The 24,117-nt window shown below is 57.4% G+C and overlaps 1 protein-coding gene across 1 annotated transcript in view; it reads right to left on the bottom strand.

Moving 5' to 3' along the window:
• Positions 1-24,117, bottom strand: part of LOC111144720 (zinc finger MIZ-type containing 1) — a 263,603-nt gene that overhangs the window by 28,616 nt on the left and 210,870 nt on the right. Inside the window, 1 exon segment of the mRNA XM_022499165.1 lies at positions 6,896-7,040. Within this exon segment, the coding sequence (XP_022354873.1) occupies positions 6,896-7,040 (145 nt within the window).

Raw genomic sequence — 24,117 nt, 5'->3', positions numbered from 1 at the left:
GCACCTGCTGCAGAAGCAGAAGTGGCAGCCGCACCAACACGGCTGTGACTCATCTCCTGGGGAGACGGCTCCTGCTGTCGCAGGGAAGGCTCTCGCCCCCACAGGCCCATGGCAGTCGGCCCTGCCACCGCCTCTCCCCGGGCTCAGACACCACCACGAGGGGGCGGGGGGCTGCCCGGCTACAGCTCCTTATGGACTCAGTGAATGAGGACAAGCCCGGCTCCTGGGCCCTACCAAGGTGGGAGGGGGCCTAGGGTGATGAAGAGGAGGCCTAGGAGGCCTGTGGGAGAAGGGGGTGTCATGAGGCCCTTCCTTTCACTGGCAAGTACTATTTGACCTGCAGATGAGGTCAGCCCGGGTCAGGGGTCCTGCATTTTGGAACTGCCTGCTAGGAACCACTTCTCTCCCCTTCTTCATAGTGGGTTGTGGTTCAGAGGGAGGCCAGGGCCGCTGGGATGTCAGCATCCCACTCTTAGTAATCCTGCCCAGCTCTGTGCACCCCCAGTGGGTACACCCCATCGTGCACCACACCAGAGCCCACTCTCATGCCGAAAGCTGCGGCACGAGTGGCAGTCCCATCCAGCCAAAACCACCGCAAGAACACCAGTCCCCCCGGAGAGGCACCTGTGCCAGCAGCCACCTGTAATCTAGGTAGTGTTCTGCCTACCCAGCACCTCCTCATGGGGAGGCAGCTGCTTTCCCACTGCTGTGCCTCCTTAGTCTGGAACACTTCCTCCTCACCCTCATCCTTAGTCTGGAATGCTTCCTCCTCACTCCTCACTCATCCTTCCCAGGCTCCTCTTCCAAAGGCCACCTCCTCCAGGAAGCCCTTGGGAAATTCACTGGCTTGAGCTCCACTTGTTCTTCACATTCACAGAGCCTGAGTGGGGGCCCACTGAGAGGCTGTCTTTCTCCTTCCGTCCCAGGAGTCCTGATTTAGGCTACCTGTACCTGGCATGATGTCTCCACACACCTACAGGACTCAGAAAGCCTTTGCTAACCGAAGTGCCAGAGAGAAACACCAACTCTCCATACCCGCCTCAGAAGGAAGCCCGAGAATGAGTAACTGTGTCCACTCATTAAACCTGACTGCTGACCACCCACAGTGCGCTTGTGACCCCATGGGCACTGGCTCCCAGCAACCAAGTCCCGCCCTCTGGGGAGAGGAACAGAGGGAAGCTAATGAAGCAGCTACTTGCTCTCTCTATGCCTCAGGGTCCTTGTCTGTAAAATGGGACAATAACAGTATGTCTCTCAGAAGGCTGTCAGGAGGACTGAGTGAGCTCCCATGTGTAAGGCAACGTGAGCACATGCAGCTTACCTCGGGCACCTAAAACTGGTGACTGCCGCTGTTATGATTTATTGAGTGGCTTCTAGAAGCAAGGAACTAGGTGAAGGGACTTACACCTAAGAACTCATTTCATCCCTTAAAGTGGGCTCAACTCAGATGCATCTGTAGGAGTTGAGGGTCACAAGGTCCTGGAGCTTGTCAAGGGTGAGACTACCAGGTGGGCTTGACCTCATCCCCTTGCCTCAGGGAGCTAAGGATCTGGTAAGACAGCACCTCCCTGCACAAAGATGGGGAGGGGCGCCTGGGGGGCTCAGTCGGCTAAGCAGCTGACTCTGAGTTCACGCTCAGGTCATGATCTCAGGATCATCAGATCAAGCCCAACATCAGGTTCTGTGCCCAGAGGGAGTCTGCTTGGGGATTCTCTCCCTCCCTCTCCCTCCACCCCTACCCCCCTTCTCAAATAAAACAATAAATCTTAAAAAAAAAAAAAAAAAAGGAGAGAGATGGTGGTAATGCAAGGGGGCCACACAGTATGAGGGACATCTAGCAGTCCCCAAGAATTCTGAGAAGGGGCACAGCTTCTAAGGCTTCTTGGGGGACGCCACCCAGCATGAAGGGACAGAGGACACGTAAAAGTTTAGTCTCAAAGACTGGCTGCAGAGAAAACCCAGTGACCTGGGAAAAAACCCAAAAAACAAAAACAAGCCTGCACAGAGTATCCCGGCAAATATTCAGGGACTCCAACTAGATGTTCATGAGACTAATACTCAGAAGGCACAGGGAGGCCCTGCTAAACAGCGGGACTCCAAACTTCGAGTCTTTGGGGTTAAGCCTGGGTTCCGCCACTGACGATTTCTATGACCTTAGACATATCACTTAAGTCAGCTCGACTTTCTCATGTGTAAAATGGGACTAACACTCTCCTAGAATAAAGCATACGAATATAGGTAAAGTTTCACCCAGAGCCTGGCACTGAGTCCCTGCTAAATTGTACTTCCACTTTACTCTCCATTTCTCCAGGCTGAGTGCGTGCAGGTGCCCCTATTTACTTGATGATACGATGACGGTGCTCACAAGTTTTGCAAAAATGCCACGAGAGGGGGATGTTCTTATCATTCCTGCCCATTGAACAGATTTCCCAAGCCTCTGGGGGCGTTCCTTAGTGTTCCTTTGCCTTCCTGTCGCTACCAAACTCCTACCTATACTCCAAAGCCCAGCCTGGGTACACTCCCTTTTGTGACTCTCTGAAGCAGAACCAAGGACATTTTCCTCTATTCCCTCAGCTCTTTTTGTCACATAAAAGAGCTTTTCACACTGCAGTTAGCATAGACAATTTACATGTCTGTTTGGCAGCTCCATAGGCACTGACTGATGTTTGCTAAATGTGAGAAAATGAGTAAAAGCCCAGCAAGAGTGGAGTGCTGATTCCTGGCTCCTGGGTACCTCCTGTGGCAGCGTCTACACAGACATTCACAGAGGGAAGAGGCGGGCAGGGCTGAGTTATTTCTTCCCTTGCACTCCTAACAGCCACTTTATTTGGGAGAAAGAACAAATTCCTATTAAGGGTATTGTCAGACCCGAATTAATTTCCCTGATCTGGCTATATCAGTCCGTCTCCATGCAAGGCTGAAGAGTTACCGCTAATGAAACACGAAGCCAGTGAGGAGCGGAAGCCCCCACCCTCTTTCATCAAGGGGAGCCGTTAACGGGGCTCTCCATCATCACAATTACTCGGGCAGCTTCCTTCCCTCCCCGTGGTGAAACGTGGAGGGACCTGTGCAGCTGACTGACTGCATGTTGGAGTGTTTTACATTTTTTCAGTAGGAAGGAGGAAAGGAAAAGATCCTGTATCTTAGCAATCTGGAACCGATGGAGCAGGATTTTTGGCTCCTTCATCAATCCTCCCTCCCTCCCTCCCTCCCTCCCTCCCTCCCTTTTTTTTTTTTTTTTTTTAATTTTCTGGGGGCAAGAAGAAGGACCCATTACAACCTAAGCTTTGGGCCCAGCTCCACAGAAGCAGCTAACAATGAACACAGCGAAGGTGGTGTGATGGCACCAAGGAAAGGAGGAGGCTGGGGGTTCTGCTCTGATGGAGCCCCTCTCTGTTGGCTGACCAAAGTGAGCGCATCGGAGTCCGCTGGCACCGAGTGCACTGGAAGTCCTGCACTGCTGTTTCTAGTACTATAGATAAGCTAGATGTGCCAGTGGAGGCACAGAGAGATTCCAGAGCTGCCCAAAGGCCCCCAGCCTGGAGAGGGCAGAGTGAACACTTCCGCCCGGGGGCCTGGCTCAGTGCCTGTACCGCCCACCTACTGCATAACCGGGAGCACCCGGGGTGCACCCAGGCGCCTCTCCAGGGGGCGGGGGGAGGAGACACAAACCCGTCCCCTGGAAGAGGAAGGGCGGCACCCCTTGATTTTGGAGTCGTCCTTAGCTCTAGCGGGCTTTGACTGTAATTAAGAGGAATGTAAATGAAATTTATTAGGATTTTAATTACTTTTGCAGCACTGATTTGCATAGGGACAATGTGCTAATTACAAACGGCTTTTTTAACCACTCCTTTAAATCTGAGAGAGAAGGTAGAAGTGTACGTTGGCAGCACGTCCAGGTGACGGTGGGGGGCTGTGAGCCCGAGGCCCCTTCCAGCCCTGGGCTCGACCTTCCTTCTAGGGCCAGGAGCGCCGCACATGTCTGCAGAGCAGAGAGAACGGCATCCACACAGCCCCTCATCCCGGCCAGCCTCAGAGCCACTCCAAGGACAGCTCCAGAGACCATAAAGCTCTTCTTCAACGTGTGGGCGCTCGCCGTTCCCCTCAGACCGCTGTCACCCCCAGCAGCGGCCGCAGGATGCCTGAGCCCTCTAATCCTTGCGTGTGTGTGGTACCAAGTGCCACTGTGTGCCTATTGTCTCCAGCCCTGATGCTGTGGCGCCCACCTCCAGGGAACCTACCCCCTAAGTGGCCGGGACTATGGCTTCGGAGCTAACAGAAGCATGACAGTCACAGGGTCCCCCAGAGACAGCCTGGTGCTCCGGGCTCCCAGGGACCCCCCCCACCCTTTCCTACTTACTAGTCTTCAGAGCCTACAGACAAGCCCCCCTGAGTTTTCAAACAGTGACACCCCTCCAAGTCCCAAATCCTGAACATCACCCATGGCCCAGGGTCTCCCGAATTAAAAGGGCAAGAGGGGTTTATGTCCTCCAAGTCACTCAATCCAGCAGCGAAGGAGGGGGCCCGAAAATTTTCCTCTCTGTGAAAAGTACCTGACTTTCCTTCTTATTTGGGAAATTACATGAGGACTTAAAAGGTGATGCCTCCTATTGGGGATTCCTGGGAAACTCATGAAGCTAGAAGTAGAGAACGGCCCACCTTGCATCACCAGCCACAATGTGCCCTTGGCCTCAGCATGGGGTCTTCAGGGATGTGGACCAGTCCCTGTTCAAATGATGCCACTTGTTTCTGGTAGTGGCATCGTACAGAATTGGGAAATAGGGCAAGTCTGGATCAGAGTTGGGTTAAACAGCCAGACACCCCCTCGCCGGTCTTGAATGGCCAGGAGCAGAGTGAAGGGCAGAGCACTGTTCTGCCCCTTACCGGCTGTGTGCTCTTGGGCGAGTCACTGTCCTGCTCTGGGCCTTCTTTCTGTTCTAGCTCTGCCATTTGGGGTGGGAGGTATGGTGCAGAATGTGAGGAGGCCACGTTCCGTGGAAGCAACTGGTCCTCCATCAGTTCCCAGCGACTCTTCCGGGGCACAGGGCTCTCCCATCTCTGAGAGGCTGCCTCTTTGCCTCCTCTGTCATTCATGGGTCCCTACAGGGAGTTGAACCAGTGTGGCATCAGGAGCAGGGCACTGCGTCACGGCCCCCTGAGGAAAAACCAGTTCAAGCTCACGGAATGCACCTACCCAGCTCTGAGACCAAGTCCTTGTCCTTGAAGGTCAAGGCCCATGTCCTCTGGGAAGCCTCTTGACAGCCTGGCCATTTTTCCTCCTTCTGACCCCCAGGCCAGGCCTGCCTGTAACCTAACCCTAAACATGCCTCCATCTGTCGGGTCTCAGTTTTGCCTCAGTGGGTCTTCCTCCCCAGCTAGCGAAATGCAGCTCCCCGGAGCACAGACATCCTTCATCCAGGTAACTCCAGCTCAGCTCAGCAACGACCTGGCAAAGGCCTGGCTGGGGTCCAGAGCCACAGCACTCTGAGGCCTGAACGGTCATGGCTGAGCAGGTGCGAGGCAGGCCTCTTGTGGGGCTGCGGGGCTCCGGTCCACCATCCGTGACTGCTTTCCTGCAGTGGCTTGGAGGAGGAGAGGAAGGACGGACGGGAGATGGGAGGCAACGAGAGACAGCAGGTGTCTGGCAGGGCGGAGTGGTAAGGAGCTAAAGTAAAGGCAGGCAGCTGAGGCTGCCTTCAGCCACAGCCCTCGCAGAGCGGCTGGCAGCCCCGACGGAGAAGCCCTGCGGCTTTCTGCTGAGCCGCGGCAACAGGCGGACGGCAGCCAGAGGCAGGTTTTACCTTTCTAGAGCCGTCGTTCTTAACCACGGGTGATACCCTCACCCCCCCAAAATGTGTGAAGGTGCTTTTACAGCATGGGGGTGGGGGGCACTAGAAGAACCAAGTGGGCAGGGACCGAGACATTGAATGCCCTGACCCAATGCCAGCAGTGTCCCCACCCCCCCCAACGAGAAACACCCACAGAAGGGGGGCTATCCTGAGTCTAGGGGTCAGGGTGGGACCCAGGTGGGGTCAGGGTGGGACCCAGGTGGGGTCAGGTGGGACCCAGGTCACCTGCTGCATGCTCTGGGCTGCAGGTGCCTCAGTCAGGCTGGGTCGTGAATGAGAGCCTAGCTCTGACGACAAGTGTACCCTCCTGAGCCTGTCATCAGGGGGACTTGCAGAGGGAAAGCTGACAGTACGGCAGGCCCTGCTGTTCGGGGGTCATCCAGCAGAGCATGCAGAGAGAGTGGGCCCAGCTCAGCCAGGGAACTGCAGAATCACTGACTGCAGGGTTTGTTGGTCCTGAACACACTGAACACGTGCTCCTTCCGAGGCTGGGGCCGGGCAGACTGGCCACTTCCTCGGGGCCCGACAACCTCCTCCAAGGCGTTCCCACCTGTGATCCCGGGCTTCTCCGGACCCTGCCCCTGCACCGACAGCCCAGCCTCACTCAGCTCCTGCCTGCTCGGCCTGGGCTGGCTCTGTCTCCATCTGCTGGTGGGAGCCCAGCTCTGTGATGTTCCTGAGCCCCTCGTGGGTCCTGGGTATCTCTGGGTTTGCCCAGGACCCTGCTCAAGAGAAACGGAAGGCCCTGGGCTCGGGACAGTTAAGCTTCAGCCTGAAGTCTAGAACCTAAAAGAAGAGGCAGCCCTCCACCAAAGGGACAGAGCAGCCAGACTGGGTAAGACCAGCACTTTCAACCTCTGCTGTGATGTGGAAGAGACAGTGCTCCTCCACCAGGATTTCAAAAACAGCTGCATTTTAGAAAACACAGAATGTCCTCCGGGCTGCTTGGTGCCCCACCCCAACCCTCCAGGTCTTCCACTGCAGGGGCACTGCCCAGTGCCCGCCCAGCAGCCCCCGGCCCACCCCGGGGATACACACCCACTTACCTGTGCGACAGAGTGGGTTTCATGGAGCTCATGGAGTTGAGGGGGGGCTGCATGGGGAGTTTCCCGGGGGGGTCGCTCTGGCGGCTCTTCTGATGTCGGAGCAGCAGCAGGCGGCCAAGCTCCTCACACCAGGAGGACAGCAGGGCTACAAGGAAGGACAGGATGGTCAGCCAACCCTGTGGCCACCTCCCCCTGCTATGTCCGCCCCCACACCTCGCCCTCCCAGACTGGGTGTTTCCACCTTCGTGTGACACCAGGAGAGCCACCAAACCTCCTCGGGAGGCCTTGGTGTTCTCATCTGTAGAGTGGGACTGCCACCCCAAAGGAGGGCTAATGTCAATGGCCTGCACTCTGAGAAGGACAGGCCAGAGGTGAGCATGGACTCGATGGAGGGAATGTCAGAGACAGTGTCAAGGAAAGACCACCAGAGCGGGAGGGAGGGAGCCCAGCACAGACCCTATGTGGGGCAAGCTTAGGAAGTGCTGGGTTCCCCCCAACTTCTCAGCAAAGCCTCTGGACAGTCAGCTCAACATGGCCTCTCCTCGGGGGCAGGGTAAGAGGGGCAAAAGTCACCCGGAATCCAGAGCCTTCCTGAAGCCTCCTGACGATCCCAGGAATGCCCGTGGGCTCCTTCCTGACAGTCCTTCCCACCAAAGTGCCCATGCCTTTCAGTGAGACCTGAGACTGGTCCCTGTGCTGTTGGGCACCCACGCTTAGGAGGACTAAGGACTTGCAGGGCAGAGGGCAGCACCGGGGTGGGGGGGGGGCTAACCCAGAGTGCGCCAGGGACACGGAAGGCAGAAGCCCAGGAGGACCTCCACATCCGGGCGTTGAGCCCTTGAACACCAAGAGAAGAGCAGCTGAAGCTAACTAAAGCGGTGCTGGGCAATGACCCTTCACTGTCCTAATGTGGCCACCAGGGGCCAGAAGCACCTCCCCCGGTCAGTTCGTCTGGCCAGTCCGTCCAAGCATGAGCGATGTGGGAAGGCTGGGCTGTCACCACTTTGTTACGTGAACCAAGAGAGCTCAGAGACCCTCTCTGGACCTCAGTTTGCTTAGCCCTGCCCTGCCCTCCTCACAGGGCTGTGGGGAGGGGTGCGTGGGGGGATTGCTGAGATGGTGTGGGAGCAAAAGGGGGTGACCACACTCCGGCCACTGCCCCATTCCTGCCATGAGGACTTTGGTCAGCCGGGTCTGAGAGCTCTGGAAGGAGGCAGCCCGGTCCGACAGACGCCAGTGGAAGCACAACTGCTCAGCTACCTGCCAGACACAGAGCCCACTTCCTCACTTCCAGGCTCTCCCACCTCGATGCCGTACAACATGCTTCTGTGTCCTTTTCTCCACATCCACCCTGCAAGATCCCGAATGCCAGCCGCTTGCCCCATTCGACAGATGAGCAGACTGAGCTCAGGCGAGGGAAGTCACCGGCTCCCAGTAACCACGGCTAGAGGGACAGACACAGAAGGGGCGCCCCTGCCCCATCGCCCCAGTGGTGAAGCCCAAGCCGGGACCAAAATGTGGCAGAGCAGATGAAACCCTTCAGAAGGCAAAACCCGAGTGGCCATGGGCTCCAGCCCCACCGACTCAGCAAGGAAGCCCTCTGGCCTCGTCCGAACCTCCCCCCATCACCACGTTCAGCGAGTGCTGGGGAAGAGGCCTTGCCCCACAGAGCCCTGCAGTGGCTGCCCAGGGCTGTCACGTCCAACTGCCCAGATCCCGGACCGAGTGCCCCACTGGCCCACAGACCCAAGAGGCAGGGCTGGGACCCTCTGCGGTCCTGTCTGCCCCTGCCCAGGCCCACAGCAGCTCTGCCAGTCGTGGCGAGCAGTGGGTTCCTTCCTGCCCCTCACCCGGTGGGCAGGAGCCAAGAGCCCACTGTTCGGACCAGCAGGAGAGCCCTGTGCACACGGTCCCACTGGCAGCTGCCCACGACGGTGGCGTACCTGTTCCCGGGGAAGCACAGGGGTTGCTGCGCAAGGGATGGGCAGCGGTTCTCCCGGGGAACGGGGTCAGGGTGGGGATGGGTCCTCTAGGGTTGCTGGGTTCGTCTGCTCTGCTTGTGTGCTGCCCAAAGACCACCAGTCAAGGAGGCCAGCAGGGGTTGAACACCAGCCTGCACCTCTGGCCGGGAGAGCACCTGCTCTTGCTCTGGGAGGAGGTGCCAATGGGTGAGCTACATCTTAAAAGATGTGTCCTGCCCTTCTCTGTCAGGCTCATCTTGCCACCACCTGTCCAGGGAGGAGGGTGCCAGAGAGACCCCTACCCTGGCGGGTGTCTGCCCAGAACCGTGGCAAAACGCCCTAAAGCAGGCATCCAGCACACATCTGCCGCAGCTGGAGGGGAGGCGGCCTATTCAGAGAGGTTGGAACAAACAGAAATGAATTTCCAGATTGCTCCATTCTTCTCCCAAGCCCCTCGTTACCGCTTCTTGGCGGGGGGGGGGGGGGGATGGTACTGGGCATCTGGAAACTCATTTGCACGCCAAGCACGAGGCCTGCCGGATCGCGGCGATGGAGGGACTGCTCGGCTGCCAGCACAAAGGACGGCCACAGATGGTGTCGCCCGCTGCCCGCGGACGCCCCTCCCAGCCCGCGCTCCTCCTGGGGGCCACCACGCCGGGTGCGAGCTTTCCTCCAATGTCACAGGCCACCCCCCTGCTTGGTCAAGGACAGCCCTCATCTGCCTATCGCTGGTGGAGGGGTTTTCCATAAAGGGAATGAAAGGAAGTTGGTGGCATTGCGGGCCCTGGCTGCAAAGAGCCTGGGACACGGGGAGCAGATGGGACATGTGTATAAGCCAGTCACGACACAACACAGATGCCAGGACAGCCACGGAGGAGGAGGGCAGAGGGCGAGGAAGGCAGCACCCTCCCCTCCTCGGCCCAAGCAGCCAGCTAGCACAGAGGCCACGCTGACGACGCATGGGGGTGACGGCACGGACACAGGGCACGCTCTCTCGTGCCGCAGACCCCCACAAGCTGCTCTGACACAAAGGCTGGGTGATGACAGCAGGTGAGAGCCAGTCTGTGGCCTAACAGGGAGTCGGCACTGTCTGAGACCCAGGAGGACTAACAGAGGCAGGCAGGGGGTCACACAAGGACAGACAGACAGGCCAGCCGGGTGGGCATCTGCGTGCACACCGCATCGTGCCTGCATCTGGGCGGAGTGGAGCATGTGTGCTCAGATGGAGCCTGTCCTGCCTGCATGTCCATGGGGTCCCATGGGTCTCTGCTCTGTGCCCTTTCTGCAGTGGGAAAGGAGAGGGGACAGCCGAGCACAGGCTCTGGGGCTCAGGAGGGATGTCAGACATGCAGAGTCCCCAGATGGGGTGGGAGGGATGGGAAGGCACTGTGCGGTGTGCATGAGGCTGCCCGAACTGGGCAGAGCTTCAGGAAGAGATACCAGCCATCTTAAGGGGCTAAGGCAGGGGAAGGAGTGGCCCTCTTGCTGCTTGGACAGCCACCGCGACCAGCCCTGGGTCGGGGTTCTGGGGGTACCACTCACCCTGGCAGTCTGGGTTCCAGTAACGAGAGTGACGTGACCGTGGGTGAATTACGCACGCTCTCTGAGCCTCAGTTTCCTTATCTGATAATAGGCATAATGCTAATGCTCTCTCCATAGGACTGCTGGGCCCCTGGAAAGACACTAACACCTACAAGGTGTTGAGAACAGGGTCTGGTTGTAGTAAGCGCAGAGAGCTGGGAAAGCACCGCGTGTGCTCTCCGGACGCAGGTGAGGGTCTGCGAATGCTCCCTCTTCCCCCAAGCAGGAAAGCACCTTGTGAACAGGAGGAAGCCAGCCCGGCCCACTCCAGGAGGGGTCAAGGCAGTCCCAACGGGCACCAGGGCCTAAGCCGCTCCAGGAGAGGGTAGGGGAGGAGACAATGGTAGGGAGGACCCAAGGAGCAGGGGCTAAGTGCTCTGGCTCTGTGGTCCCACAGGTGATGGGGCTTGGGTCCTGTCCTGCCACTCTCTGGCTGTTGAGATTTCACACAGGCTTGGAGACCCAGTTTCCCCATCTGTGAAATGGGCTTAACAGAAACTGCCTGTCTCAGGGAGTGAATGGGAGCTATAAATTAGTGTTGTTAGCCAGCTGCAAAGGTATCCAAGCAGAAGCCAGAAAGGGAGGGAGGGTGGGCAGAGGAATGAAGGAACCCTGTATCCTACAGTAGCCCCCGAAAAGCAGCCCGTCAATCCCACACCCATCACATAGCCCTGGGAGAAGTGGGGAGGCACCGGCTTTGGAACCAGTCCATGAGACCCAATCCCAGCTCAGTCTCCACCACCCGTGTGGCACCTTGAACAAGTTGCCTACCCTTCCTGGGCCTCGGTTTTCTCATCTCTAAAATGGGATGGTGGTGATTCTACTCCCCACCTCAGAGAGTAGTCGCAAGCATGAGCTGAGTTACCATCACACAGTGCGGGGGGCCACACTCGTAGGGGGCCGTACCATGTGTTTGCTACGGTGAAGATTAGTATTACTGACCTCAGTCAGAAGAGGAGCGACCATCAGGATGCAGCTTTGGTGTCGCTGGCCACATGGGACCGTACGACAGAGACCAACGACCTGGGGAGGCATGCAGCTGCAGAAGTGTCCAGGGGCTGGGCTGGGTGCGGGGTGTCCCTAAGTCCCAGACCTAGGCCTGCCTGCCCCATTGGCTATGGGATCTGCCGAGTGGCCCCTATCACGTGCCCCGCTTCGCCGGAGACACGGAAGGCAAAAATCAATTCCCCCTCTAGACGCAGTTCTGCCTTTGCTTCAGTCAGTGGAGAGGGACCTTCAGCCCCGGAAGGGAGGTATTCTGGCTTCCCTAGGATCTGCCATGGGCCTCCCGGCCCAATAGCCACCATCTTCAATGAGGGGTTCCTTGGGATCTCGAACACCCCAAGACCCACCCTGGGGCACCTCACCTGGCCCTGTCTTGGGCCCTGGTGTCTGGTAGCCAAGTTCCGGATGGCCACGTTATAGGGGAAGCAGCAGCCTCGAGGGTCAGTGGAGCCCGGCTGGGAGAAGACATGACGGTTGACCACTGCCCGCACTTGTCTCTGGAGTTTACCCAGGAAGCCACTGGGACATGAGGATTCCCACTCCAGACCCGCCTCACCTCGGATTTTAGCAACTAAGGTCATTTGCCAACAGCGCGTGTCTTACTGTTGATGCCACGTCGTGGTGTGATTCGTGGCATGACTTCCTTCCTCGTGGTACATAAAACAGTGGTAAGTATGACCATGGGGGGGGCATCTTCTATGAATGAGATACAGTAGACAAGTCTAGGGACCCCTGTGCCAGCAGATTCAGTGGCTCAGGCGGCACGAACTCTTCTGGAAGAGAAGTGGAAATAAGCTCTAGGTCTGAGCATCGGGAGGACACAGGATGCCCGTCTGAAGGAGGGCAGGGAGGGAGAGCTCCAGACATTTGCTCCCCAAGATCTTCCTGGCCACTCCCCCCACAGCCATAGCCGCCACAGTATGCTCTATGGACAAGCCAAAGAAACCAGATATCAAAGCGAGGGCAGGTCTGGAGTGGCGTCCTAGAGTGTCTTAATCCTGGCTTGTCCCAGATGTGTCCTACCTGGGGACAGGGACAGGCCCTGCACTTGTCTCTGTACCCACAGCTCCTGGCAGAGGGGAGCCCCAGGATAGGCTGACCAGATGGCCTAGTGGGACGGGCCAGTCTTACCATGGGGGTGGCGGGGGTGGGGGCAAGAGGCTGCACGTGGCAGGATTTGGGAATCGCCTGGTTCCAGGTAGGGAGGGTGGAGCTGTACTCTCTCCGGCATGGCTAGCCGCCAGCAGACAATGTGCTGGTGGGGGTGGAGGAGAGGCAGAGGCTGGGGGTCTGGGAGCTAGAGCATCAAAGGGGTGAACAAGCTCACCCGGGCACAAGAGAAAGGTTGCCCCTTGCCAGGCTGGACTCCAGCTTGAAAAGGAGCCAGGAACCAGAGGCAGCCAAGTGGCCACAGGAAACAAGGCATTTGTTCTTTAGGGAGGCGAGCAGGGGATGTTCAGACAGCAAGAAGCCTGGTCTGCTCATTCTGGGGAAGGTCTGGGGATAGGGAAGGGACAGGAGCGGCCTCGGGGGGGTGTGAGGGGGAGTGCACAGAGACCTGGACGTGGAATTATCAAATGCACTGCAGCCTGGGGAAGCTACATGCGAAGTGAAACAAAGGCATATTAAGTATCAAAGAGCATCTTAGCGGCTAAAAGGCTGCTGGAGAACAGAGAAACTCTGTGAGTGTATGTGTGTGCGTGTATGAGAGAGCGAGAGAGGGAGAGAGAGAGAGAGGAAGAAAGGGAAGGAGGGAGAAAGGAGGGGCTTCTGAGACCCAGGGATGGGGCAGGACACAGGTGTGCTCTGTTCGGAAGCGGGTGAGGAAAGAGCCTGGCAGGGCGAGGCACGAAGAACCCTTGGGAGCACGCAGGTGGAGTCCGCGGCTCAGTGAGAGGTAGGAAGGACCCGTTCCCACACATCTCTGTGCTCTCGGCTCCCTAAATGGACGCAGGACCCTCAAAAGTGGCAGTGGGAGCGTGCCCCACTTCCCAGCGGGGAGCTAGGAGGAAGTGCCGGCCTCCATGCAGCCCTCCCCCCGCCTCCCCCGGCCATGTCTGAGCTCCTCCTGGTCCCTCATCCACCCGAAGCTCCAGGAGCACCCAAGTCCCCACCTGAAGACGCCCCCTCCCCTGCCCCACGCAGGGCCACTGCAGCCTGATCACCTCTGCAGCGTGTCCCCTTTGCTTCCTGCCTGTTCCAATCACCTTCTGCAGCCTTGTCCCTTCTCTGAATTATGACAAGCCTGGCCCCTCATTTATCTCTGTCTCCGAAACTGCCTCCCGCCAACCCACACTCTGCAAGGCGGCCAGAGGAATTTTTCCACAAATGTATTCTGATCACCTCTTTTCTAATCTGTGTCCCCAAAGGCTGCACACGGCCTGGTAGATGGTAGGTGCTCAATGGACACAGAAATGAGTCAGAGAGCCGGGCTACCCCAGGGGAAAGGTGCACCATTGTCCCACGCGAGCACAAGCCCTGTGGGCCAGGACGGGATCCAAGGGGTTCGCTTTTGCAGCCCTAGCACCCAACACGGCCCTTGACATCGGCGAGACACTGATGCAAGCAACGGGCTGAAACGAATCACCGCTGGAGAACGTACCACAGGGGAAACGGGAGGGCTGGACAGACCCACTTGCTGCATCAAGAGCCACACAATCGGGGCCCACGTGCGACAGGCTCTCTGTGGCTTTTAAACCTGCTGGCAGCCCTCCACCCCTCTCCCCATTCCTCGAGGGCAGGGGCCTGGCCTCAGCAGCATCAGCCCTGCATGGAATTCTATCGTGATGAGTGCTGTCATCCAAAAACATCTCTATCTGAGTCAGCGGACACCTGTTTTGTGACACCTGTTTTGTGACCTACCCGCTGGTAGGCTGTGCTAAAACAGGGAAGGAAAGGTAAGCAGATTAAAGGAACCACATCAGCTCCCACACCTTGGCAGGCTAGCTGCAGCCCTGGGTTTTCCCTGCTCACGGTGTGATACTGCTCTTGATGTTGACGGTGTCCACCCCACAGGGGAAGGCCAAGGGCCTTCCCAGACCCACGGCTCCCTGGAAATGCTGCTGCTCTTCCTCCTCCCATCTCCAGACCCAGGCCATGCCCTCCCAGTCTCTGACCTTCATCTTTCATCTCCCAATCATAGGACGGGACCCTGGGACTGCTGCCTGGGAAGCTCAGGAGTCAGAGACCATGGAGACTCAGCCAGTGGGGACTCCTGTCTGCACCTGGGGCCCAGGATCCACGCTCCAAAGCCATGCAGAGAAAAAGAGCAGTGAGGGGCCTGGAGGGGAGGGAGAAGCGGGAGCAGCCACAGGGGTTGACATGACTCAGGTGTGGCCTGGTCTCTCCGTGTCATCTGTAAAGTGTGAAGACAATAAGAGGAACCTCTACTCACAGGCCTGGTGTGAGGCATCCTGAGATGAAAGAAGGACCCAAGCTTTAAACCACATGGAAGAAATGTCAAGTCTTGTGCCAGAGTCTCAGCTGGAAATTCAGAAGCTGGAAAATGCTGACTACCTCCTGCTTCCAGAAGGCAGAGGGGCTGAGCACATACGGTGGAGCCAGTCAGCTTGGGTTCAAATTTCAGCTGAGCCCCTTGGCAGCTGTGTGACCTGGGGTAAGTTACTTAACCTCTCTGTCCTCTGGTCTTCCCTTTGGTAAAATGGGGAGACTAAACATTACCAACCTCCTAAGGTGTCAAGATTAAACCAGCCTATGCACATAACACGGTAGTACCATTTCTGGCATCCAAAGACTCTATACAAAGAAACTGTCCTGGTTTGGTTGCAGAGCACATGCTCCTTCTAGGGTTGGGAGGCTTCTCCGTCTCCCCCTCCACATGCTGTTGCTCAAACAGAATACAATTCCTTTCACTCATCTCCAAGAGGATCGCAAAAATGCATCTGCACCTCGGGCCCAGCCCCGCATCACCTCCTTCACGCTGCGTGCTCTCTGGGCAGGTGGCGTTGCTCTGCTCCCTAGCTCCCAGCCATGCCCACGCCCTCCACTGTCCCTGCCAGACTCTGTGAATCAGGCAGATGGCAGGCCTCCACAGATCTGAGGCCCAAAAGTTGCTCACTTCTGACCCAGCTCTTAGGCCACGCTGGGCAGGTGGCCAATCTGGGCAGACTCCTTCCTCAGGAGTGCCGGGGAGCAGGCTCGGACTCTGCGGCCCTCCTCTCCAACTGGGCCAACAGAGCAGCTGACAAAGAGCCTCTCTTCTGGCCCCAAACAAGGGGTGGGTCAGCTGGGAGGCGTGGGTGGGCCCTTGGCCCCTCCTCAGTCCCCATCCCTCTGTGTGTCTACCAGGAGGTGGGACGAGGGACAGGAGCCAAGGTCAGGATTCCTGCTCTGACCCATGACCCCAGCTCTGAGAACAGAGCTGTCCATGGGATTGTTCTTCCGCCTGTCCTCCTTGGTGGGCCCACCATTGCCGGTCCCCCGGAAATGGAAAGAGGGGCCCTTCCCTGCCAGTTCTCTTGGGTTATCTCCTCTCAGAAAACAGCACAGGATGCACTTGACCACAAAGGGGCAGAGCCAGGGCCAGCAGCTGCTGGGTCTCAGGAGACCGGGAGTCGGCCTGAATGTGACCATGGACCCAAGAGGCCAGCCGGGGGCCCCAAATGCAGGTCTGTGAAATGGGGTGATTTCACCCTGGCACGGACAGGGAGGACCTGATGGGATCATGAAGGTGCAGAGACAGCCCTTGACTATTCTCACCTGGCTGGTACCCTTTGCTTTGCTGAGCCTCACAAACCCTAGCGGGGGCTGGCCCAAGACAAGGTTGTCCATGTTTTACAAAGCAGCAACGGCGGCCCACAAGGAGGTGGTTCAACCCCAATCACACCACGGGACCGTGACCCCGCTGCTGGGCCAGCACAGCTTCCCTCTCAACCCCCCACCCCACCGAGTCTGTGATGTCACAGATCTGAGAACAGGCAAGGCGTGCCTTCTGCCCACCTCCCGTCCTATGATTCATCCCGGTTTCTTGTCCCTGGTCTGCCACCAACTTCCTGGGTGACCTCAGGCAACTTCCTTCTGCCTCTGGGCCATGCATGAGCGGGGTGGGGCGGGGGGCGTTGCGCTCTCTGAAGTCTGTGGCTCTGGGAATCAGCGCTGGTCTCCTAATGGGGTCACGGCTCTCAGGGCTGAGGCTTGCCTCTGGCCTTCTCAATCCTGCAGGTGCTGTGGGATTGTGGGAAGAGCTGCCTATCCTCTTGTCTGGTCTGGACACGTCCATCCTCCCCTCCCCGGGTGACAGATGGAAAGGGCTCCTGAGATCTCACCTTGCCCGGTTACCCCATTTAATAAAGCCAGGAGTGCAGAGCGGCGAGCAGGTGTGCAGAGGTCTGGGAGCCTGGGGGTCAGGAGGGCCGGGGGAGGGAGCTGCTGGGGCTGCTGAGGCTAGGACTTCCCTCCAATTCCTGAAAACATTGCTCCTGGGGGGCTGTAGGCTGGACTTCGTGGCCCTGACAGCTGACCCCTGGATCATAAAACAAGAGATGTTTTCCATGGGGGGAAATATTACTGTCCTGCAGAACAGCTGTACCTTTGTACCAACGGCAGCAGCAGCACACGGAGGACAGTGCGCTAGATCATTCCCGCACTCTGCTCCCTGCTCTGTCACCTCTCATTGCACCGTAGCCAAGAAAGTCAAAACAAGGAGGAATCAGCTGCCAGCCCTCTGGCTGCCAGTGACCCTGCCCTTCTCCATGTGTGCCTGCGCGCACGCTCGGGCCCCGAGAGCAGCGAGAACTGAGCAGGCTGAAGGTCCGGCTGGCCGCAGACGTGCATGGAGGCTCACGGCCTGTCCTGCCTGGCCCTACCTGTGTCCTTGTGCTCCGTATCCCGTCCCTCCAGGGCCTTGGCTGGCCAGAGAGGGCCTCTGGGCTGTGCCCTTCCTCCCAGAACACTCATTCCATGCTCCCACCCCTTCTCCCCAAGGGCTGCCCGGGTTGGCAGGAGTTCGGAGTCTCAGGACATGTGAACTCACCCTGGGAACTGAACTCCAGGGGACCCCGGAGCCAGAGCTGGCAGGGATGATTCCCAAACCGGTTTGGCCATCCTTCATCCTGCAGGGTGGGATCTTCAGACCCGGGGGGAGATGCCAGACAGGTTGAGCCTGTCTGTGGGCTTTAGGAAAATCCCAGCCTGGAAAATTCCCTGCCTACCTCACACCACCATCTGGAGCCTTCCAGGATAACCCATTTAATTGTAAAGACATCCCAAAGCCAGCTCAAGGGGCTCTTTGCATTGGAAAGAGAATGCTCCCTTTTCCTGAGAGGTGCCCCCTGGGTCCTGCCAGGCAGAGGTACAGACCAAAGTGCTGCTCGCTGAGACCAGCTGGCAGGGAGCCCGCACCCTGTCCCATGCCCCGGCACTCTGCCGCCGGACCATTATAAACTACTCAGGAGTGGGGCAGTCACAGCCCCCATCTTAGAGATGAAGGGCGGGCACAGAGAGGGTAGGGATTCTGGCTCAGGGCACACCAAGCTCGTGAAAGGCTGGGACAGAGGCGGGACTCTTACCCCAGGGAGAACTCTTACCCCAGAGTAACTCTTACCCCAGAGGAGAACTCTTACCCCAGGGACACTGGCTGGTAGTAGAGTAAGGGTGAGCAGAGCTCCCCTTCCATACTGGGAAGGGGAGAAGGGCCCTGAGCCGTCCCCACAACTGACCGAAGCCAGGTGCCCTCTGTGCATCTGCCGAAGCCAGGTGCCCTCTGTGCATCTGCCCACCATATTCTGGGAGAACACGGCTTCTGAAAGGAGAGATCCTTTGACTCCCCGAGGTCTGACCAGAATAGCCGTTGGGAGGAGGGTCCAGGGAGTCAAGAGTCTCCACGGCTCCTTTTTGCTCCAAGGCAGCACCCCCACAAGGCAGAGGGGAGCCCAGAGGCCTAGGATAGCAAGGGTGCTCTCCCCACACTGCTGACCCTGGGATGACACCCCCAGGAGGTCTGCAAGACCAGACCTGGGCCCCACAGGCACAGAGCCTGCCCCTGGGAGCCACAGAACCCGCATGTCCCTCATTCCAGCAGGGGCTACCTGGAGAGCCTGTTTCTATCCTGTTACATAGAATTTCTCCTGGGGCCTAAATACCACTGCCCAGGGCGTACTCTAAGGGAACTGGAGGGGTGTGGGCGGGGGGCGGGCAGGAATCCGTTTCTTCCCTGAGGAGCTGACTTTCCCGAGGCTTCCCAGCTCAGTGCTTGGCCATTGGTCTGGCTCCTTCTGTTCCCTCCGGATCTAAGGAGAGGTCCAGTGAAAGCAGGCCCCTTCTAGGCTCAACCAGAAGCCGAGTCTAAACACCATGCTTGTCCACCTCAAAGGAAGGCAGGGAAGCTGTGAGTCTGAGAGTGGAGAGGCCTGGCTGTGCACCTCCATTGTTAGTTCCGGTTCCCACGGCCACTCTCGATCCTCATGGGAGTGGGAGCCAGCAACAAACACCAGAACCCTCAGAAGAAGGTCCCCTTTCACCCCAGCCTGGGCTCCCAAAGCCACAGCAGACCATCCTGGGGTCCCGGGACCAGGCCTTGGGGAGGCGCTGATCCCAGGGTACCTTTGTTTCTATTAAGGAACCACCGGGAAACCTTCCCAGCCCTAGAGTGACTGAGGGTGTGTGTGCACCACGGTGACAAGGACAAGAGAGAGATCTGGGGCGGGTGGCACTTTGCCTGGTGATCCATGCACTTGACTCCTCAGAACAGGCTTTTAGGTCACTCATTGCTCTTTGAGAAAGAGCGAGTTCAGGACCAACCTGCTGACCACCCCCAACCCTCCTCTGCTTCCCCCGCCCGAGGGACCTCATCGTCCTGCAAGAACCTCAGGTGCACAGTACAAGAGAGGCAGACCACACCTCCACCCTCCCCAGCCTGGGCTCGGCCTGCGCTCCTGAAGGGGAGGCCACGCTGTGCTAAAGGCTTGAGCCACCAGGCAGGTGGCTCAGAGGTTGACGCAGCGGTCTTGTTCCAGCGGCAGTCGCTCTGCAAATCGGGCAGGTGTTTTAGCTCAGGGGCAGGTGACCTGGCCCCACACTGTGGGAGATGACAACCGTCCAGTCGGTTCTCTATCTAAAACCCGTGTTGCACTGTTTGTTTCTTTTTCTTTTTTTTTCTTATCCATGTATCCAACAACAGCTGCCCATCACCCACACATCTCGCGTTTCTGTCCTGGCTTCCTGACTGATCACCACTCCTTTTCTGTGAAACCCAGCGTATGTGGATGTTTGAGGGAAGCCTGGAAGCCGCCCATGACTGGCTGTCACCACCTCTCCAGGTGCCTCACAGGGGTTGGCTGTGGGTAGCCTGGCTGCTGCCTGAAAACACAGGACTGGCCCAGCTGGGCTGCCCGAAACTGCTGGGGTCCCTGGTGCCTCTTGGTGACTCTGTCACATTGCCTACCTGTTTTGGTTATGGAGAGGTGGACACGAACCCGAAGAAAACATGACTTAGAGACTGAATTTATAGAACACTGGGGAGGGGGTTGGGCAGGAAACGGGAGAGGAGTTTTCTCTTTGCAGAAGCTCCTTTATGAGATGAAATGATTCTCTGTGAGGTTTCTTTAAATATCCAGCTGCCTTGTTGCAATGAAAATGATCATTTATGAGAATTCCATTTACATATAGTGCTTCCTGGCTGCACCTGTTTCTCAGAGAGTAACACACCTGGGGGATGTCTGGGTGACTTGGTGTCCTGGGTGCTGAGGTGCCAGGGCAGGACTGAACCACCTGGGTCTCCAGTATAGGAAATTTTTGCCTGTGCATCAGAATCATCTGGAAGGTCTCATCCCCAGTGGGGGATGGGATGGAGCCCAAGAATTTGCATTTCTAGCCAGTTCCCAGGTGATGCTGATGCCACTAGTCCAAGAAACCCACTTGGAGAACCACTGGTCTAGCCCAGTGGCCCTTTGCTCCATGAACGTAGAAAGAAGGAATAATTCTTCCCTTTCCCTTGCCAGGTTCAGAATCCACACAGGCTCTCAGGCCAAGGGGAACTGTGTGCTTGGCACATGGTCTGCAGACTCCTCAATTGTTACGTTCAAGGCCCTGGAGGTTTGACCCTGGACTCCCTCCCTGGCCTCAGTATAGATGGAAGAACACTGGGCAGGGAGTCCAAAGTGTGTGAGTCCCCATTTTGTCTACTCGCTCTGTGGTCTTGGGCAAGACTCTGGCAGATTTATGGACCTCTCTCTTCACCCGCACATCAGCTGATCGATCTCACCTACCTGTTCCCAAGGTGTAATGGGGCAACCCCGGCGGGGTCTCCTGTGCGTGGAGAACCGGGCTGGGACCAGGCCCTGTTCTGAGCCCTTCGCACACACTGTCTCACACAAGCCTGCATTCTGGGAGGCAACTACTCCTATCTCCCCACAACTTGCCAGTGCGTTGGCTGGGTGGCCCTAAGCCCTCTCTGCCTTGTGGTCTGCCTCACAGAGTGGCTGGAAGGACAGGGTTAGGTCCTGCTGGGCTCAGCGTGGCCGTGGCTCTCAGGAGGAGGCCCCAGGGTTGGGGAGGGGGGGGACTGACAGCAGCCTGGGCTGCGTTCCGTTCCTGTCTCTCTTCCTGAGCAGCTGGGGGAGGGGGCCGTCATTAGTTTAGGTCTCTGCAGTGTTTAATCACCACGCAGCTCTGCCTCCCTCCTCCCCACTCCAGCGCCTGCTCTCTCCCTGCAGGAAACAGTTCTCTGCCTTCTGCCTCTGATGGAAGCCATGAAAAATGAACACAGCACCCAGAGAGAAGGAAACACCGGGGCAGGGAGGGGCGTCGGAGACAAATGACCGGCTGGTCCTAGCCCAGCAGGCACCAGCTGGACCAGCTGGATCCCGGGGAGGCTCTCGAGGGCCTGCTGGTCACACACCTGACCCCCTAACAGGGCCCCAGGGTCTGGACGGCCATTGGCTCGGGAGTCCAGAGCAAATCCAGCTGCCTCTCTGAGAGCTAGAACCCGGAGCCCGGACCTTCCTGGGATCTCCAGCACTCAGAGGCTCTGAGGACAGGGGATCTACTCCCTGCCTCTGCCCCGAAGAAGGCCAGGCCATGCGGGCACATGCACTCGTGAGGGTCCACTGCAAGCCGAGCAGAAATCCGACACATCCCTTTGGTCTGTTTGTTTTCCTAACAGTTCTATGATGTCAGGATCGCGACTCCCATTTTCTAGGAGGGAATTGGCACTCAGAGAGGTTAAGGAACTTGCCCAAGGGTGACTAGCCAAAAGAACTGGCAGAAGGGGACTATTTATCTTTCATTGATGCCATTACCGCTTACTTACATAATACACGAAAGCATTCTCTTAAAGCTAACATTTCAGACGGACACCCGAAGAGAAACGGAGGCCCAGATCTGCTAGCCTCCAAACCCCTCATTCTTCTACTGCCACTGGTGACTCCAGCTGGCTCTACTTCGCCGTCCTCCCTTCTTTAACTTTTCAGTGTAATTTTGAAGAAATTACAGAAGTCACGCGTGCACGTGACTTAGGGACAGAAGTCGATAAAGGACACATACTGGAAAACATGGTCTCCTCCCACCCCAGGCTTGTTGCCTCAACCAGGGGAATCATGCTAGAGGTTCTGAGGTTTCCTCCCAGAGCTGTTCTGTCACTGACATACACCATGGCCTTGGCAACGTCTGGCTGGAAGATTCTCACCCTGGATATCCACGTGGTTCATCCCCCCACCCAGTTGTCTGTATTCAGGGAGGGCGTCCCTGCCCTTTCCAGTGTGCACACTGTACCACCTGTCCTGCCTCCCGTCTCCCTCCCCCGAGTGATCCTTCTCCCTAGCACTGACTCCCTTCTGCTTTTGATCGTGTTTATTATCTGATGCCCACTCCCTGAGCCAGAGCGAAAGCTCTTCCTCAGCAGGGGTTTCCACACGCTGCGTTCACTGCCACAGCCTCGGTACCTAGAACAATGACCCCCACACGGGTAACAACATGAACGTAAAAGCCGGCCCCGGCCATGGTACATGTGGGCAGACCCCACCCTTGACACGAAGGGTGGCATCTTATACACGCTGTTCTCAACTTTCTTTCTAAGAACATATGGTTCAGCTCAAAGAGACTGTCACTCCTGGAGAACAGGACGGAGCCTTTTCTACCTCTTGTCTCTCCAAGGATCCAGCCTGGCCTGGGGACCACACAGGACACACTCAGAGCACACCATGGCCAGGTTGGAAACTTGGCCCTGACCTCACACCACAGACCAAAAGGAAAAAAAAAAAAAAAAAAAAAAAAGGCAAAACAATACATTGCCTAGAAGATGCTACAGGAGAATATCTCCATGACCTTGGGATTGACAAAGATTCTCAAAGAAGACCACAAATGCTAACCATAAGGGAAAGTTGATAAATTTTCTGACATTAAAGCAAAGAACCTCTGCTAACCCCAAATACCCCATTAAGAGAATGAAATAGGTAAAGCCCAGGGTGGTGGGAGAGTCTGGAAGAGACAGAAGACACACAGCGCATTGTGACACCCAGGTTCAAGGGCTCTGGGGAGGAAGGCTCCCCAAGATGGTCTGCAGTGAGCTAGGAGGGCTTCTCAGGACAGACGGAAGGGGACTCCATCTCACTCCCCCTCAGCTCTGGCCTCCTCCTTTCTAAGAAAACCAGGCACTTAAGACAGACAGAAGACCCCCAGCCCGCCCCCCCTTTCTGCCCCATGCAGAGATAACCAAGCAAGAAAAAAACAAATTAAAGAGCCCAGGAGCCTGGCAGGGCCTTGGTAAGTTTGGTTGGACAGGGCAACAGCATTTAACAAAGCTCAGATCATCCATCACTGGGGCCCAGTCATTTAGATACTGGGCATTTGATTAAACTAATATGGGCGGCTGGGGCAAGGCACGGCTGGGCGCTTCCTACCCTCGCCTACAAATTAGACCGTCACACACAATCCGATTACCTTGACTGCCACATTTATCTCTGGAAAGGGGCCATCCATCACTCCCCAGCAGCTGGCTCTGTGCCTCCTCCTGCAGGAGGGGAGTGACGTGTGCACCCAAGTCCTAGCAGGCGGTGCTCACTGGGTCGCGCCTTCCACCATCCCCTCAGCAGACACCGTCCCACGTGCCCACCCTGCTGCAGGACTCAGGTTGCACGACAGGGTACCAGCGGACACAGGCCTTGCCACTGCAGAGCCCACGCAGAGCTTGTGAAAGGGCAAGTCTTCGAGCTGGCCAGAGGGGATCTCAGCGTGTGGATGGAGCTGTGGGCCCAGGTCGAAGCCCCAAGCTCCCTCTCCTCGGACTGGGACCCCGAGAGTGACGTGTCACTGATCTAGTCCTCGACCTCACACCCGTGAAATGGGGCACCGACCTAATACAGCACCGTCTGATGTGACCTCTGCGGGGACGGACGTGGCCTGCATCCGCGCCCTCCAGCCTGGAGCCACAGCCCACCTGTGAGGAGGGACACCTGAGCTGTGAGGAGTCGGGTTCTTAAGTGCATCTCACTCTTTCTGCAGCATAAATGCCAGTGTACACGGCTGCACAGGGCTCCGGTTCCAGAGCCGGACATCACAAATCCAGTGGACGCTCCCTTTCCAGGGTTGAAGTGAGGGGTACACTGGATAGCTTTACCATGGCCAGTGCAAAGCTGTGACCTATGCTCCCTGAAGGCTAGACCCCCTCCCTTCTCAAAGAGAGGGCTGGATTCTGGTGCCAAGGACAACAGCTGCTATGAC

This window comes from Enhydra lutris, unplaced genomic scaffold (assembly GCF_002288905.1).
Source record: "Enhydra lutris kenyoni isolate GAN:26980312 unplaced genomic scaffold, ASM228890v2 scaffoldscaffold12, whole genome shotgun sequence".
NCBI classification, from domain to species: Eukaryota; Metazoa; Chordata; class Mammalia; order Carnivora; family Mustelidae; genus Enhydra; species Enhydra lutris.
Note: the sequence above shows the minus strand (reverse complement) of the source record. Positions and strands in the feature narration are given on the sequence as shown.